At 50.0% G+C, this 13975-nt stretch overlaps 1 protein-coding gene across 1 annotated transcript; it reads right to left on the bottom strand.

Moving 5' to 3' along the window:
• Nucleotides 1-1093: 1093 nt before the first annotated feature.
• On the bottom strand, nt 1094-13417 carry GPR157 (G protein-coupled receptor 157). The gene is made up of 5 exons (XM_032201379.1): nt 12930-13417; nt 6809-7022; nt 4747-4938; nt 4012-4275; nt 1094-1979 (listed from the first exon to the last, which is right to left on the bottom strand). The coding sequence occupies exons 1-4, from the start codon at nt 13304-13306 to the stop codon at nt 4054-4056; spliced, it is 1005 nt and encodes a 334-aa protein (XP_032057270.1). The 5' UTR covers nt 13307-13417; the 3' UTR covers nt 1094-1979; nt 4012-4053.
• Nucleotides 13418-13975: the final 558 nt, after the last annotated feature.

Genomic DNA, 13975 nt, shown 5'->3' with positions numbered 1-13975 from the left:
CCTGCCCTTCGTTCTGCCCCAACCCCAGGTCCATGCACTGGAGCACACTGAGCACAGGAGCTCCAAGGGGCAAAAAGACATCGCAGTATAGAGGATAAACTAAAAGACAACCCTTGACATACAAGATAACTTTTTTTCAAAGGCTTGCAATGCAGACACAAGGCAGGGCGTTGATGCAACCCCCCTGACAGAGCAGCCAAAATACCTCAAGGGGTTTTCAGTCACTTCTAACGCTGCAGAACAAACACCTTTCCCTCTGCTTGCTCTCTGCAGCATCCAGGCTCGTTTCCTCGCCTGCCGTGCAGCAGGCCTCCAGCAGAGAACATTTTAGGATCAACCACTCAAATTTGGGGCACAGCTATAAGCCACAGAGCAGCAGATACCTCACATGGGAAGCATTGTGCAATCAATCAGTAACACAGACTGTTGCTCAATCAGTTCTGAATATAGCCATGGGCCAGCACCACTCCTTGCTCCAGGGTCCCGGCTGCTTCTAGCTCTGTAAAATGGCCAAAGTTTTAATCTGAGTAAAGTTCATTCACAGCTGTGAATGCACGGCGACTTACACAGCACTACTATTGTCAGACTGCCCATTTTTTCCATAAAGACTTGAATTTTCTCTATTTGGGCAAGCCCTGGGAAAGCTCCAGCCGTGCCCAGCATTAGTCCCACCTACCTTACAGCGTGGCCTCATCTGGAGAAAAATCAGTCGGTAATCTCACGATTAGGTAACATTTGTAATCTCACACAGCTGAAGCACCACAGCCTGTAAGGTCAACAGAATTTATGGGAAACAAGTCCCACACACTATTTTTTCCACAGATCATAGCAATAAGCTGGGGGAACTGAACATAATGTATAACAGTGAACAGGTTTGCTCAGACTGATTAAAGGTTTACATTTCTATATGTATAAAATGATAGGAAGAGATATTCATTTACGTATCAGTAGAAGAGATTTGTCTTCTGACACATGCCTTGGCCAGCCTTTACGCCAGACACACAAGAAACCTGAAGACTGACCTTGCAACAGCCCCTCACCCAAATCCTTCAAAGGCACCGAGAGGCCCGTCACAACATGCTTGAACAACATCTCGGTAAAGAAACGGAACTTTATTTTGTAGAAGTTGGAGAAAATATTTAAAAAAAAAGAACAAACAAAAAACACAAGCAAGGGAGGAGCTGTAAATAAATTAACGCAGTATCTTCAACCAACAAACTGTCCCCTCCCTGGCCCTGATACAATTCTCCCGGGACAAACACTCCCAGGACAGGAGCAGGCCGTGGGATGTGCTATGGCAGAGGCTGGCTGGAGGCCAGCACGAGGCCAGCACGTGCCAGGCACCCTCCTGTGGACGGTGAGGGCCGTCCTCGCTGGAGGCTGGGCTGCTGAGCCCAGGTGCCCCTCGGCGCCAGGAGTCTGCGGAATTGAGATATCCCCAGGAGGCAAAAAGCATGCAGCCGCCACGCACCCTGGTGATGATGATGACCCCTGACCACCAGGGAGGAATAAAACGTGAAGAGGAACCATCCATTGCCACCAAACAAATGAGTCTGCACGCCGTCATCCGTATTCAAGTGAAAAATGGGAGCCAGGTCAGAGCTCCCTGGGAGGCCTCACACCTCAGGACTGAAACCCGTGCCCAGGACAGTCCCATCCAGCAGCTACTAAAGTTTCCCTATCCCCCTATTTGTTGACCCCAGAACTCACAACAACATCTTTGCCCTGTCAGACAGAAAAGCAAAACCCCAAACAGTTTTAAAATTTATGGTGGAAGGAGAGGAGAAGGAGGGAAGAAATCCAGGAGGCTGGAGCGCAGCCAAACAGCATCTTCCAGAAGATCCTGAGCGAAGTTCAGGACCACCGCAGCTGCGATCTGCACGCCCAGGACTGGGACATCTTCATTTTCCTCGGCCACTCCAGCGGTGCTTCTCCCCAGCCTTTAGCTCCCTCTGTGGGACTCTGGGGTGATCCTGCACCTGCATGACATGAAGCACAGTTAAAATCCCGAACCGTCCCCTTCTTCCTGCACCAGGGTGCACAGGTTTGCTCTGGGGCAGGACAAGAGGCCTGCTGCAGCCTGAGCTGCAAGGGGCATCGCCCTGCAGAAGCTGAAAACAGGCATGGGGGGAAAACAGGCTCAGAATCAAACTTCTCCAGCCCATGCCCAACAGGGAAGGCTTCAGACCTCTTCCCAGACAGCTGATGCTGCAGGGAGCGCTGCGTTCCTACACATCATGCCAAGACTGGAGGGGACCTGCCAGGAGCAGCCACGCATTTCTGCAGCCCACCGCAGACCCTTCCTCTCCCATTATCCCATCCCTGCTTCTATTTAGGCTGTGATCAGCTGCAGCGTTAGAAACTAAAGACACTTCTAGGAACCTCTCCGTTGCCTGTTTTTACTTCCCTGGCCTTGGCTGCATGAAAGCTTCTGTCAGAGATTTTCCACTTGTATCAGCACAGGTGCTGTTGCCAATAGCTGATCTTCACAAACCAGCATGCTTCCCCGAACCCCGAGGAGCAGGGAATGTTATTCTGTCAAGCTGCACATTGTTCCAAAAGCATTTCTCAGCACTCTGCTGTTATGGAAAAAGGGAAATTGAGAACAAGGAGTCTTTTTTGATTTTGTTTGCTTTGCTTTCCCCTGCTCCTTCAGCCAAGTTGGTGACATTACTACCATCTCTTCAGGGGTGGCTCTAAAAAAATGAATGCAGCACAATTCTAAGTCTTGTAACATTTAAGATTTACTATCCTGCCTTTCTGCAAGAACAGTTTTTAATATAGCTCCTCTTTCAAAGCCACATGGGGTTAACATGAGGTTGAGCTACCAAGGTTGCTACTTAGCTGTTAGAAGTTTTAAAAGAAAAAAAACTTCTGAAAGCAGGCAAAACTTCTTGAAGTCATCTATACCAGAGATAAAAGATGCTTGCATCTAGCCTTCAAAGGCTCTGGGGATGCTAAAGAACTGAGCCCCTCTCCAGCCCCATGAAATGGGCTAACGAGCCCTTGAGGACTCCACCTTCCCAAGCCTACACAGCTCTTGTACAAGAGGGCTCAGATGTATTCATATCTTAATGAAGTTATTTCCTGAAGTGAAGACTTGGCATTAAGAGGACTCGCCTCTGCCTAGTCCCATGAGGTCACTGTACCATGCAGTTTGTTCTGCATGTTGTTAAGGTGACTAAAATTAAAGTAGTATGAGCAGGTTTGGAACAGCTGGGTGCCTGGAGCAGTGGGAGCCTGGCAGCTGCTGTCCCTCCCCAAGGAATTCCTGAGCTTTCTGCTCTTTCTGAAAAACCTTGTTATACAGATTAAAAAGAATTGTTTATTGATTTTTAAAAAATCTGCCTGATTTTTTTTTTTTTTCCTCTCAGGCTTTGTGGTCTGGGAGGACCAAACCAGAAATATGTGAGAGCTGACCAAAGACCTACAGTACATCCCCTCAAGCCTCCTCTCCAGGCTGCAGCTGTTCCAAACTTGCTCTTACCAGTTTAATTACTACCTTTAGCTACACAAGAGTGCTATCAGAATCTGCCTCAGGCAGAAGCCCACACAGAGCCCCGGCCCCAAATACTTCTGTTTGGATTTAATCCGAAACTTCTGCATGTTCTTCAGTTATCACTCATTAGGTCAAGCCCAAGGAATCAAGACACTTACACAGACGAAATCAAGTGCATCACCCAGTGTCAAACCTTGTACCTCAAGCCACAAAGAACTGATGCCAAGGTTGGGCTCCTGCAGATTTCTTACATAAACCTGCATGAGTCACCAAGCCCCAGTCCCCTGTTGCTATAAATGGCAGCAGGGATTGGATTATGATACCAGGAACACTTTGGGCACTAAATGCATCTGAACTGCGCAGTACTGAAGACATGCACATGTCATCCCTGCAGTCAGACAGGGAACCCACACAACAGGAGCAGACTCCTACCCCGCAGGGGAGCCCTTCCACCCCAACTGCAGCTCCCCAGTTCTTGCACTGGGTCCCAAAGTGGTGTAAATGCAGCTTACCCAGAGAGATGAGGTCAGTGCAGAGCCGTGGGCAGCGCAGGCTCAGGTGCTGGAAAGCAGAGGTTTTGTCCGCTCGGGGTCTGGCACATCCTCGCTCCCAGCAGGGTCTGGGCGCTGCCGGGTGCTGCTCGACCTTGTTGAAGGCCAACCCGAGTCATCATAGCGGCAACAGCACAGAGAGGAGAGCAGCCGAGCCCGGACCACGCGCGTACAGAGGACGAACATAATGCAGTTGGCACCTCCTTGGAACGTGTTCCCGATCCCCTGCACGGGGGCAAGAAAGGAATTAATCAGTGCTGTTTGTACCAACACTCCCCCCCATCCAAAACAGCAAACATCAGGTGAGACCAGCTGTAGTGCTGTCAGCAACTTCCACCTAAGCGAGGGAAACAGAGGAAAAAATAGTTTCACACCCCAAAACAGCACCGGCTGCTGTTGTGCCGGTCCTACAGCCTGGTCTGGGTGTGGAGCAGGCTGCCCCTGCTCCAGGACAGGCACCCAGCTTCTCCTACAAGCAGCGTGCCTGTGGCAAACTCCCACTGCAATTATTCTCAGTGTCCGCTAGATGATGCTGGAACTGCGCTGCTGAGCATCCCAGGGAGCTGATGCTCCCGCATCGCGCATGTGTTGTGCCAGCCTGAGCTGCATCCTGGCACAGAAAGTGATGTCGAGAGCAACCAGGCTTTATCTCCCTTCCAGACCTTCCTTCTAACACGCTGCCTGGCCAATACTTACGTGCAGGACAACCAGGACTGAGTTTTGCACTGCAGGGGAGTTGCAGAGCGTCAGAATGAATCGCACAGTGCTCCAGATGCGGAGGATGATGAAGATGACAGGGATGAGAATCAGCTTTTTATCTGCTATGGAAGTCCGGGGCTGAAGCGGTGTTCTTGAGAGAATGGGACGATACTCTGAGAGCGCTGCATGCTTCCGTGGAGATGGAGGAAAGACAAAAATGTGAACAAAAAGGCTACACACTCAGGACATTGAGCTCTGGGGATTACTTCCAAAGCCAACCCAGTTTTTGCATCCTGTGGGCAGTTGATGGATGCAGTTACACAGCACTGGTCTTGAGCCACATACTGCCCTTGTTAATGCAAACATTCCTGCTAAAGCCAAGGAGTTGCAAATAAAGGAGATCCAGCCCTTCTTAGAGCTTTATTATACCCTACATTGCTGGGTCAGACAAACAAATCAGTGCTGCAGGAACCTGCTCTCCTGGTGCCTGGTTGGGCACTTTTACAGATCCAGCAATCCCTGTGCAGGACCTGGTGCTTGAGTTCTGACCATATACTGTTAGCAATGGTCTTCCATAGGTTTAACAAGGCAGCAAGCCTCTGTAACATTACAGGTAGTAAAATGTTTCTGGGATCTATGCCCTGGATAAGGGCAGTTGGACGTACAAGGCCCCGAGATCTTTCCATGCTGGAAGCTGCTGGATGGATGCAGCATCCTGGATGGGGGAGAGCAGGGCACCACAACCCATGGAGCACCTGTGGGGACACATGATCATGAATACCAGCATGGCAACGTAGGTGAAGAGATTAAATCTCAGGACAGCTCACCTGCTGAAAACTATTTCTCCTGCCACCAGGGCTACCGAGCACGCACAGCTTTCATGCAGTGTTCTCCTGGGCTCCAGTAATCCCAGGTGTGACTCCTCAGCTCTCCTTCAGAAAGACTGATATGCCCACTACATGCCTCCCCCACAGCAGATACTTCCACAGTCTCAAACCATGCCAGAACCAACCCTGCAAAACCCAAAAGTACAGCCCAAACCCAGCCTTGGCCGGCCGTTGCTCTTCCTTGGAAGCGTGGAGCCCCTAGAGGAGGGCTTCTCCAGCCCAGAAAGCCCCACGTGCTGCTGCTCCGACCCCGCTACGAGCATCGAGTGGCTCTCAGCAGGACGGGAGAGCAGAGCAGCCACGTGTCCCTGGCAGAGCAGCAGGGGGATCAGCTTTCCAGGCAGTCACGTTGCTGTCTTCAACAGCTGCTGGAACATTGAGTCCTGTCTGCCTTGTGTCTGTAGTGGTGACAGGCACGAGCAAAGCCTTCCCAGCTTCCCTTCCCTGGGTCCCTTGGGACCAGTACGGACTGTGCTGTTCTGCCAGCTTGTCTGGGGAATCCTGCCCTCACCAGAGTTGTGTTTATCCATGACTACTGCCATAGCTTCACCACAGCAAGCAGGTGTGCATGGCAACACATTCCAGAAGGACATTTCTCCGGATTTCTTTTTCTAATGCAACTAATTAGGTGTTGTTCTTTCTGCCAATGTCATAATTTAGATTTCATTTCTATTATGCAAGTATTGTCCAATATGTCTGGATTCTTTGTGCTCACAATAAACAGCAGCAAAGAACCCTCTGAGGCCTGCAAGTACAAATAGGGACTCAGAAGCAAGCTGTCATTAGCAATCCTAAAATGACTGTGGTTAGGTAAGCCAGTCCAGAGGCCAAATTCAGGCTTGGTACAAGTGGAAATGTATGGATGACTGATAAAAGCTGAATTTCGTCCTTCACACACTGTCTCAATTCCTACTGCAGGACTCACATTTCATCTCGTAACCCCTTAAGTTTTCAAGAGGCTTTTACATTCTTCTGGTGCTAAGTCATTGTGCAATGATGCTACGGGCTCCTGACTCAGCAGTACTGCTTCTCCCAGCAGTTGGACATATTTCAGCAGTTTATGAAGCAATTCCTGCCTGTGTAGCTGCTAATACATAGTGAAATCTTCAGAGTGGGAGGATACAATCCCACAGCAAGCCTGTAATGTGATCTGAAAGCAGCAAAGTACTCACCGCTCTGTTAATGTGCTTCTTGATGAGGATGTAGAGCACTGGCAAAGTCACATAGGCCAGGATCTCCCAAACTTTCCCCGTTAGCAGCATCCATAAGACCCGATCCTCTGCATCAAAGTTAACCCAGCACCAGCCCACAGAAACATTGGAGGCATCGTAGCCAATCTTCTTCAGAGCAACAGCCGCAACCGTAATGCAAAGGGGGACTCCCCAGCTGAGGAAAGAACAAGAGCAGCAAGGTTAAGCTAAGAACACACTCAATTTAGTCCCCCCAATACCCTGGGAGAAATGGGTGACAGACGAAGGGATCTTTCATTGCACAGGATGCCAATTCCTACTGCAGGATGCCAGCACTCCTGCACCAGGCCTAAGGGATGTGGCTGTGACAGGCAGGCCTCTGACAGCACCCGGTGGGAAACACAAACCCACACAGTCCCCGCTTCAATTCCCTGGGATCCACTCTAAGAACTTGGGATCTCAGTCCTGGAGGACACACAAAGGATGGGCAGGTGATGATGTGCCAACCTGAGCACCAGAAATGAGACCTGGCCTGCACATCTAGCAGGTGAGATCCAGGATTTGGCAGGCCACAGCACAGTACAATGTGCCCATCTTGCAGGAGCCAGCCATTCGAGAACAAGCTGGCACATTCATGGCTTTCAAAAAACAAGCAACCAAACCCCACACTGATTCCTACATGACACTTTGCACAGGTGACACAAAGAAATCCACGATTTCATTGCATCATTTGTGTTTTTGTAGTTGATGGTGGTGCTAGTAGTAGTGGTGGGGTTATTTTGTTGTTTTGATGGAGGTGTAGTCAATATTTTGGTAGCAAGAATCATTTCTGAAGGACCAAGGGAAAGTTTCTTCCCAAGGAAAAGCACTGGCGGTAACAGCATTAAAGCTGGGGAAGCAAAGAGGAGCCAGTTTCACATCATTTGGAGCTGTGTTTTGACATCAGCTTCTGTCCCGCCAGCAGAGGCAGATATAGGGAAGCACCTAGCAGAAAAATAACTGCGGTGACACACATGGACTAAGTCACTCAGCAGCTCGGGCTGCCCACAAAAAGCCATGAGCAAGAATCAAAAGATTCCCCCAGCCCAGATGTAAAAACACCCAGCCCCTTCCCATCGGCTGTGAATACCCAGGACTTCACAGAGCTGCCCCGGCCCACGATGTACAGCTCACACATCACCCCGTGGCTGAAACACTGGAGCTAAATCACATCACCTGCCCTTCCCACATTCACCCTCAGAAAATGTTTCTGAGGAAGCTTACGAGGGACAGTTCCTCAAAAAATGGCAAATGCCTCAGAGAGCTGAGATTGAGCTTTCAGCATGAACACGCTGCTCTCTGCAGACGCAAAGAAAAAGCCACTGCTGTACTGGTCTCAGCATCTTCCTGGTTCATACTTGTATTGCTGGTGGCCTGGAGGAGCTACAGAGAACACAGACAGGATCATGCTCCTAACATCACCTATACACACACAAAATAAGTGTAAATAGAAAGGTATAAGATACTCGGAGTCAACTGGTGGTGGTGTTTAAGGACAGCTCTGCTGCAGGGAATCCTCCTTGTGCTGTTATCAGAGCCTTCTGAACACACACCAGGCACCAACACCACCATGAAAATTCCCTCTACACCTCTCAAAACCCTCTCATTCTGGTAAAAACAGTAAAGTGGCCCAAGAACAAGGACTCTAGGCTCAGAGGTTCACATTTCAATATCTGGAAGAACTGACCACTGCGGTACGGATAAGCACTCAAGAGAACTGGCCCTTCCTTAAAGAAACCATATTAAAGGACATAAGCACAAATGAGTCCAGCACCAGCACAAAGGAAATGTATTAAGAAACTAATTTGCCTAAATAATGATCTCCACAGTGACCTGAAACTGAAAGAGAATAATACGAGGAGATCAAACTGGGTCAAATTACTAGTTATAAATATAAAAGAACAGTGTGAGGACATACAGACACATAAGGAGAGGCTACAGTATGAAGTAACAGCTCACCAGCAAGGGACCGAAAAAAAGAAGCCTTCAAGTACCTAACCAACAAAAGAAAGATTGGGGAAAAAAACTGCCACGCATCAGGAGCCTAATTTAAGCTTCAATTTTCACAGAAAAAGTGTATTGCGATCAGAAGGTTATCACAACTAACATTAAGCACAAAGGATCACAAACCCGAAGTGAAATTGGAAAGAATCTAGAAAATAATCAGACATTTCAAGGAAATTCATCAGTTCCAGCTTATTTGAAAATGTTTTAGAAAAGGGGAAAAGGAGAACTGAGATTCATGATTAAATTATTTTTAAGAAACCCTACAGAACAGATTACCAAGGACTGGAAAATACCAATGCTTCATACTTATCTAGAAGAGCCAGAAAATAATACATTACACGCACCCAAAGCAAGTTTGAAGACTGGACTAAAAAGGATCCAAGATAGCATGAAGAGGCAGAAATTTTCCTTTGAGCCCCACGGTGTAATTATGTAGGTTGGGCCTCTCAGATCTAAATGCCATCAGTGCAGGAGATAAAAGGAGGCAATCCCATCCCTCAGGCAGATACAACTGTACTTATTTCCCTAATAGAGCACCCAGCAATCTATTAATACAAATTTATCCAATCCAGCACATCACTCCAGATCAACACAAGCTCTGCATTTATATGAGGTAAGGCAAGGACTCACGCTGGGCTGGTTTTCTTGTCCTCAGTGTGCCTGAGGTCGGATTGCTTACCACCACGTTTTGATTTACTCTGGACAGGTGCTTCCTCCCCCACTGGCTCCTGCAAGCGGGGAAGATTCGCAGTTGTTGGGCTGCACAGGTCGGACAAGCAGCCATCCTCCAGCAACCTGCAGGTGCTTCCTGATGGGAACTGGAATTTTTACTCTTCAAGAGAAATATCAGGCTTCTGGGGATCCAAGCCAACTTGAGGAAAGAGCTTCGAGCACATCCTGTAGCGCAACCCCAGACCAAATATACGACCAGTTTAATTTCTGCATTTTCTTACCCAAACATTAACTGAGTCTGTAGTATGCTAGTACCAAGCCACTGGTACTATACAAAGACTTCTCCCAGAGAATTTAAGAGCCGAGGCAGCAGCAACCAGGTAGCGTCCCTTGGCTTGGCCTTACCACCTACAGCTTTTTCTGAACGAGGAGACAAAACCACAGCAAAATCTAAGAGCTCCCTGCACCTCATAGGGAAGGCTTAGGGACTTCAACTGTCCTGTTCTGAAGTGTATTACTGGCACTGACACAGTCGTGACAGCACAGATGTATGATACAATAAATTATACATGGAAGGGTCTCAAGTGTTCCATATAGGTATATATATGCTTACAAGCATCTGCACAGCCCTTTCATGAAATGCAAACACTTCAGAGGTCGACAGCAACCACTATCGAAGACAAAGCAAGAAGCAATCCCAAGGTGGGATCTGGCCCACTCCTTGCCCTGATTTTGGATCAGCTGCTCTCGGAGCAAAGAAGCCATTGCCCAACCAAACGATGCCTGACATTCAGAAACCCAGAACAAGTGAGGTAGCCTGGAAACACTCCCAATGCCAGAACTTGCAGCTTACAAGTACTACAAATATTTTCAAAGCTAACTGCAAGCTTGTTTTCAAATCTCCTCTGAGCTCAACACACGTTTAAAAACAAACCAGGGCCCGCAGTTGCCCAGTCTAGCTCTAAAAGAGGTGCATGCGTTACCGTGACTCAACTTGGTGAGGAACAAACCCGTTCATCAGGTTTCATCCCCTGCAACGTCCTGATTTCCCTAAAAACAAAATTCCAGGTAGTAGCTTCCAACACACACTCAGCCAGGCTCTGCTGAGCTAAGGAACAGAGTCTCTGGTTATGCTCAATGTTAAACGAGCACGCCTTGCTACAAACATGTGCCCCAGATGAGCAACTGCTTGAGAGGGCTGGAAAACTTGTGCACGACCAACCCCGTCCTGCCTTCCATCCCTGCCAGACGCCTGTCTCAGCACAGCTCTTCACATGGCGTGACCATGTCAGCAACCTGTCAAGTGATAAAAGGAAAAAAAAGAAGTCCCATGTTCTTGCCTAGACAAAAATGTGTAAACTTATTTCTAAATCCTTAGAGACTCACCTATTATTTTCCCTCTTTTATTTTGCCCCCAGCTGCTCTTCTTCACCCACCCCCCGCAGCTAGTGCACACGCTAGGATCTTTCCATACGAGTTGCAAAAATGCCTGTGTGTGTAGCACAAGATTTTTCTGGCCAAAAGCAAGGCAGACACCCAGAAGGGCTTTGAAGCACTGAAAAGTATGGGGGGAGCCCCTGCCGAGCACAACATCCAGAATTTGTGCTTCTGATGGAGCTGTCAGGTAGTGACAGCAATGCAGGAAGGAGGATGTGTCAGGAGGGGCTGGGCGGAGGACAGGTCCTCACTTGTTTTCCCTGCTTTGCAGACAGGTTGTAAAGCAAGAAGACACTTTGAACACAGAATGGGAGTCACCACTTATCAAGCAGAACCTGGAAATAGGACTTAGATGAAAGCTATCTACATTGCCCTTTAAACAGGGCAAGCGGAGCTGAGCAACACCTAGAGCAGAAGATGGCATTTGATTTTGACTGCAGAGCCCTGAAAATAAACCTAGCAAATTCACCCGGAGGAAGTTGAGTTTGAACACTCCCTTCCTCTCTCGCAGCGCCACGGTGCTCTTGGGATTTGACTGCTGTGAAGGAGCGCACAGGTCAGGGCCAGCAGCAGCTCGCTGAGCCTCCCCGAGCTGCCTTCTGCACCCTGTACCCGACGAGGCTGAGCAGCATTAAACCAGGCGGAGATGTTTAAGTACAGACCGAGCTCACACTGCAAGCAATTAGCAGACAGGGAAATGACAAGTGGGGCAGGTTTGCAGCAGCTCTTTGATGCAGCCTGATGCAAACAGCACGCCCATGAAGAAGTCAGGCTCCTTGTTTCTGTTCCCTCAGCCCCGTGCAGGTCTTCAGCAGCAATTCCTCTTCTCCACAAGTCACCCAGTGCAACATCATCCTCAATTGAAAGGAAAAAAAGAAGAAAACAAGCTGCCTCCTGTCTCATCGCATCTCACTTCATCTCCTGCACCCCGTGCTGGTGTGGCTGGCCACGTGTGTGCAGGCACCTTGGGCTTGCTCGCAGGCAGACCTGAGCATCAAGCAGCAATTAAAAGAGGTGGGGCAGGATTCCTGTCCTCCCTGATTCCCTCTTAACCTTAATGTCTGTCACTGCCCCATCTTTACTTAGCTCTAACTCAATCATCTCCCAAGTCACCCTGTTGACAATAAGAGGTGACAAATATTTCACTGAGAAACAGAACAAATAAAACCCATTCCTTTGCTTGCCCTGACACTTTTTTTTCTTTTTTTAAAAAAAGAAATCTTTCCTTGTATAATTTAGTGCAAAAGCCCGGCAGCCCAGAGCACTAAGGGATCACTGTTTTGCTCGGCGTGGAGGTAAGCACATGATCACACAAGCTCAAATTGCATAATGAAGGCTTTTACTGAACATGATGTGGAAAATCAGCTCACTAACCAGCAGCAACCAAGACACTGAGCTACACTGTGGGCTGCTTTGTCTGGCTTTCAATCAAACATGCCAAAACAACCTTCAGAGCGCTTTTCTCGCAGCCTCCTCGCTTGCGGTCTGGGTTCCCCTAGGAGCGCTGGGTTACAGCAACCTGCTAGGGGAAGGGGGAGGACAAACAGAGCCCGCTGACACGGGAAATCCGGGAAACGGATCCCAAACGCGGGAGCTTGGGCAGCAGCAGGCAGGGAGTGCAAACACAAGTTTTGGGTTATTACTGCTAGGGTGTCAGAGCAGGCTGTGGAGGGGGAGAAGCCAGGATTTTAAGCCACTGGCACATTATCTTTGCAACTTAAGCAACCCGTTTTTAACTTTTCCACGTCTCTACTTCTTCCCATGGGTGCAGCGGGGGGGGGGGAAACAAGCAGGGCTGGTTAGTCCCAAAGCAGAAAAACCCCTGGTCAGAAGGAACTCGAGAAGGGCACAGCATCCCCAAGGAGCATGTGGGTGCCGTGAGCGCAGCGTGCCGCACACGGGGCACCCACGGGCTCCACGTCTCACCGGGGCGTCCGGCAGCACCCACCTCACCGCATGGAAGCAGCAGAGCAAGCCAGCCCCCGTGGGCGAGCCCCTCACGATGGTGAGGTAGAGGTAGAGGGCAATGGCCATGGTCCAGAAGAAGGAGCTGGTGTTGGAGAAGGTGGACAGGGCGCCCTGCAGCACGCAGTCCCACGACGTCCCGTCGAAGTCCCGCAGCACCCCGTAGAAGTAGGAGAGGGCTGAGAGGAGGTCGGCCAAGGAGAGGTAGAGCAGGAGCTGCCTGGGACGCGTCCGAAGCTCCGGCCACAGGGCATGGGTGCAGAGCAGGAGGCTGGAGCCCAGGCAGGACAGCAGGCAGGAGACCAGCACCACCGCCCGCTCTGCCGCGTACAGCTCCGTCGGGGGCAGCGGCCGGGGCATCGCGGGGAGCCCAAGCGAGCACCCAGCCGGCAAAAGGTCGGAGGGGAAGAGAAGGGATGGGAAAAGAAGGGAAGGGAAGGGCCGGGAGCGGCGGAGCGCCCTCCGCAGCCCCGCTGCCGCCGCCCCGCCCCGGACACCCCGGCGGCGCCCCCCCAGCCCGCAGCCGGCTCTGCTCGCAGGGAGAGGCGCACAGCTGCCGGCAGGGAAGGGGAAGGGCCGGCTCGGTGCCCTTGGGTTTATTCTCTCTCTATTTTTTTTTATTTTAAACTCTCGTCCCGAAGCCATGCTTGCTTCCTCTCCTCCGCAAGCAGAGCGCGCAGCTCGCCCGCAGCCCAGGCAGAGCCCCCCAAACTCAGCGGGACCCCCCCCGACCCCTTTTGCTTTCCTTCTCTTTACTTTTTCCTCGCTCCACAACACCCCCAGCTCACACCGTACCTCGTGGACCTGCAAGGCAGACACCCCTAAGCAGGCACAAACCGGGGTTCACTACCACGTTAAGCACATTTCGTATTTCTGTCATAAATCAACTTGGTTCACTTTGCTGAAACTTCCTTGGCTTCCCCGCAGGTAACTCATCTCTCTCAGCTTTGATTCTGGTAGCGATGTGCTCAGTTTCCAGTGGACTTCGTTGTTGGTTCAGGTGTTTTGTTCCCTAAAACAGCTTAATCC

This window comes from Aythya fuligula, chromosome 21, assembly GCF_009819795.1.
Source record: "Aythya fuligula isolate bAytFul2 chromosome 21, bAytFul2.pri, whole genome shotgun sequence".
NCBI classification, from domain to species: Eukaryota; Metazoa; Chordata; class Aves; order Anseriformes; family Anatidae; genus Aythya; species Aythya fuligula.
The sequence above is the reverse complement of the archived record's forward strand: the minus strand, read 5'-3'. Positions and strand labels throughout refer to the sequence as shown.